This window comes from Trypanosoma grayi (assembly GCF_000691245.1).
Source record: "Trypanosoma grayi strain ANR4 Tgr_611_V1, whole genome shotgun sequence".
Lineage (NCBI taxonomy): Eukaryota > Euglenozoa > Kinetoplastea > Trypanosomatida > Trypanosomatidae > Trypanosoma > Trypanosoma grayi.
In genome coordinates this window covers 1-4,428 of record NW_008826230.1, presented here as the reverse complement: position 1 = coordinate 4,428, position 4,428 = coordinate 1, and the positions used below count along the sequence as shown (strand labels likewise).

Here is a 4,428-nt window from a genome sequence, read left to right as displayed (position 1 = left end):
TATATATATATATATATCTACAGCGTATTGCGCTGCACAGCAATGAGTCTGCGGAGCAAAAGAATTCATGCATTCTTTCTCTGTGTGTGTGTGTGTGTGTGTGTGTGTGTGTTTGTTTGCTTTCGTATCCTTGCTGCTTATATCTCACCGTGCTCGCTTCTGCCGTTTTGTTTCTTCCGTTGAAAGCACGTCTTGCTATCAATCAATCTATATTTATATATATATATATATATCTACAGCGTATTGCGCTGCACAGCAATGAGTCTGCGGAGCAAAAGAATTCATGCATTCTTTCTCTGTGTGTGTGTGTGTGTGTTTGTGTGTGTGTCTTTCATCGCCATCATCATAATCGTACTCATCATTTTTTTTTTTTGTTTCTATCTCTCCCTTGTGTCAGCTTCCATCACAGTTGGGGCCCCGCTCCTTCGTGTGCTGCTCAGGCTGTGTGTCAGGGTCTCTCTCTCTCCCTCTGCGTGTGGGTGTGGTGCGGAGACGATGGGCCTGCAGGGCTACTACAATTGTTGTTCCATGTCTGCTGTCTCTTCATTTTTTTTTTCTCTGATATGCGCTGCGTCTGCAGTGATTGAGGAGGGGGGGGTGTGGAACGCAGTACAGCGCGCACGGCCCACACCTCTTGCAGCGACGAGGTGGTGGTGGTGGGACGGGGCGGCCAGAAGCACTTAGACTCATACATTCATTCATACATACGCAGACGTATAAATATATATTTATATTTATATATTCCAGAAGGGTGGCAAGACGACGAACAGGGGGGAGAGACAAAGGGCAGCACACATACAGCAACGGCGAGTGGTTTAATTGGGGCACGAGGACACCACAACACGTGGAGCACAAGGCGTACACAATATGATGGAGATATGCAGTAGCAGCAACCGAGACGTTGCAGGGAAGAACACAACTCTACATTATAAGAAGAAGACTGACAGGACTCGGACTCCCATTACTGCTGCTTCTGCCGCTGTTACAGAGGCGGCTAGCGCACACGACAGACAAGGCAATGCAAAGTTAGTATCCATGAGGGCTGTCGATAAAACTCCAAACACACGTGGACACTCGTCATCTCCGCCACGGCCGCCCAAACGTCGGGTGCGGTGGCCACCCACTGCTGCTGTGGAGGAAACAGGGGCGGCACACAGGAAGAACGTAGGTGCAGGCGCTGAGGGTGTCAACATGAGCAGCTGCAGCAGCAGTTGCAGCAAACCAGTGCAAGGTGGCTCTGTGAGGAAGTACTTAGTTGCGCAATACGCACCGAAGGCCGCAACGAGCACCAGCAGGTTTATCAATAATAACAACAACAGCAACATTAGCAACGTGAGCGGCAATGCCAAGACTCCAGGCAAGGAGAGGGAAGTGAAGCATGCAGTCGTGACGTTTCGGCGAAGTGCGACGGTGTCCGCACCGAACGGTCGCTCTTCTGGTATTGCTTTCTCACGGCATCAGCAACAACACCAACAACAGCAACCGCTACTCCAGCAGCAGCAGCAGATGTATCGGCGGGCGCGCTCTTACACATGCGCTGCGGCGCCGTTTTCTTTCAACCCGGTGTGCGCTGCAGAGACTTCACCGCAGCCAAAGCAGTCACAACAGCAGCAGACGCTGTGCACGCCACAGCAACAGAGACAGAGGCGTGAAAAGTCGCCCTTTACCGCGTCCCCCGCAAGTAGAGCCGCACCAGGGCTCTCTCCTGCATCAAAAAAGGTTGCGCTCTTGCCCACACGCGGGGGAAAGGCGAGGGGCGGCGAGACTGGTGTCGCCCGACCGCTGCTGCTGCTTCGGCCGCCCTCGCTGAGGCCCAAGCAGCAGGGCACGCCGGCACCACTGCGTGGGGGTGCGACGTCGCTGCAGCCGTGGTACATGCGCCTTGCCTCCTCCACACAGTACGGCGTCTCACCTACGCAACGGGAGCGATCAGTGGCAACGACCACAACTCCAACAAACCTCAGGAATGCATTAGCAGCAGCGGCAACAAGACCGCGCGCGGCTGTGCGGACGGCGTCTGTGCCGCTTTTTCCAACGTCTACAGTGGTCTCACACCGTGCGCAGAGCAGTGAGCTCGTGGAGGGGCGCCGCAGCAAGTTTCAGCAGCAGCAGCAGCAGGGGAAAGTCTCAGCGAAGCCCAAGGCGCAACACACAGTCACGATGTCAAGAACCCGTATGGTGCGGCAGCCGAGTGGAACAAAGGTATCTGCGCCGAGGCAAAGTGCCAGTGGGGCCGCCGAGCAGTGCGGCAAGATGACGCGAGCGGCAGTGACGACAACGGAGGTTGTTGCGGGGCAACGAACGGGCAGTCTTGGGGCGCGCCTGCGCACCTCATCCTCTCAGGTTGCTGCCGGTAGTCGTAGCAGTGGCCTTGTACGCACATCCTCCGTATTTCCTCCAAAAAACCAACAGCAGCAGCAGCAGCAGCGCGAGAAGCCGGCGTCGCAGGTCAAGACGGGTGCACGAAGTGCGGCGGCGCAGCGCGGCGCATCACGGCAGAAGCCGCTTCTCTCGAGGAGTCCAATGGCGGCTCGTTCAACGAACAGTACACTCGTCCGAGAGGCGGCGACGCGGCAGAAGGAGCGGCAGCACACCCAGCAGCAGCACGAGCAGCTGGCGGCGGAAGTGCAACATCTGCCGCGAGCCACATGGATGGCGATGCGGCGGGAACTGCAGCGTCTAGTTGAAGTCCGCGCGAAACGTGCGGCATTGAAGGTCGAATCGGATGCAGCAGTGGCAGCAGCATTGGGGGTCTCACTGTCCGATAGTGGTGATGCTGTCGGTGATGACAATAGCAGGGAATCGCGACCAAAGTCAGGCAAATATCGCGAGGAAAAAGGAGAAGTAGATCAGCAACAGGAGCAGGCATCCGAAGGGACTCAGGGCAGTAACGTCACTGATGGGCGCAGGTACCGCCGCAGCCGAACGAGTGAGACACGCCAGGAACACATACGCATGCAGCAGGGCTTCTCGTCGCCGTACCGCGGGCCAAGCCACCGTGATGTGGCAGCAGCAGCAGCAGCAGCAACAGAACAGAAGGCGCGGCCTGTGGAACGGCGCGGCACTGGGCCCATCTCGCTGCCACGGCGCCCCCTTCCCACTCCTGCTGCTGCTGATGCAGAGGATGGAGGAAATGAATTTGTGTGTGTAACGATANCGCTGTTTAGCGACGACGACGGCGACAGCGGCGGCGGTGGCGACGGCAGTGACAAGAACAAAGATGATGGGTGCCGCTGCGTCAAGAGGTCTTACGGCAATGGCAGTCGTTCCCCATCGATTCGGCCGCCAAGTGAGCCGTTTAACGCCGTCACCGCCACGGCGTCCTCCGCCTCACCTTTGGCCCGCCACACTTTGTTGGGGGGCGCTGCGTCGTTGCCGCTGGTGCAGGTGCTGCGACAGTCATCGTCGTCTGTCGCCTCCTCCTCGTCCTCCTCCTCTTCCTCGTCCGTGGCATCGCCACCACCGAAGCAGCAAGCAGAGAAGCATAGCGTGAATCAGAAGCAACCGAAGGCCAAGAAAAAAGCACCCGCGTTGAATTTCTGTCGTACACGCAGCCCGCGCCGCCTGCCACACGTCGGTACGCCTTCTGGGCGGGAGGTGGCCGAGAGGCCGATGCGCCGCTCCAGCTCTGCAATGCTGCTGGGGAGCCTCTGGGGCGGTGGTGGCGGCAACATCGGCGGCGGCAGTAGCAGTGACGGTGCGGTGGTGCTGTCCTCTGACATGCTCGTTGCGCTGTACGCCACCATGCACGGGACGGCGGACCACGGCGACGCCAACAATCTCCGCTCGTTTGAGCGTATGCGCTCTGGCAAGAGTAGTCGCAACGGCAGTCTCATGGGTCGTGGGGGCAGGAGACGTAGTCTTCCGCAGAGCGCCACTACGCGAATGTTGCTGTTCAGTGACGCTTGCACAACGGGTCCCAGCAGCGTCAGCACTGCAGCAGCAGCAGCAGCAGCAGGAGCAGGAGCAGGAGCAGGAAAGACGCGGTCAGCGAGTGCTGGCAACATGGGCGCCAACAAGCGAGGTGCACCGCTGCGTTCTAAAACCAGCAGCAGCGAGGTGTACTACGATACTGTTGGGAGTGCGGATACCAGCGTCGTCTTGTGTGGGCGGTCTGTGAATGTGGAGCAGAAGAGTCGCAGCCACAGCAAGCGGCCGAAGGGCAGTTGTGACAAGGGTGGCTGCCCCGCCCCGACGAAGCCGGCGGCAGTGGTAAAGAGCAGCGGCGGTGCTAAGACGAGGAGCCAGTCGCGGGTGGTGTAGTCGTGGAGTATGGCTGCTACTGTTGTTATTGTTACTGTTGCTGTTGCTGCTTATGCTAGTTGTGCCCCGCTTAACCACTCGTGCCGGGCGAAGGAAGGCATTGGTGTGCACATTTGCGACTGCGTGATGTGTTGTGCGATGATGTACGTCTTTTTGTTTTTTTTT

General features: G+C 57.9%; 1 protein-coding gene across 1 annotated transcript; it reads left to right on the top strand.

Annotated features, from left to right (window-relative positions):
- Nucleotides 1-867: 867 nt before the first annotated feature.
- Nucleotides 868-4,263, top strand: DQ04_06111000 (hypothetical protein; the record flags this gene model as incomplete). The annotated part of the gene is made up of 1 exon (XM_009314538.1): nucleotides 868-4,263. The coding sequence occupies one exon, from the start codon at nucleotides 868-870 to the stop codon at nucleotides 4,261-4,263; it is 3,396 nt and encodes a 1,131-aa protein (XP_009312813.1).
- Between the last annotated feature and the right edge of the window lie 165 nt (nucleotides 4,264-4,428).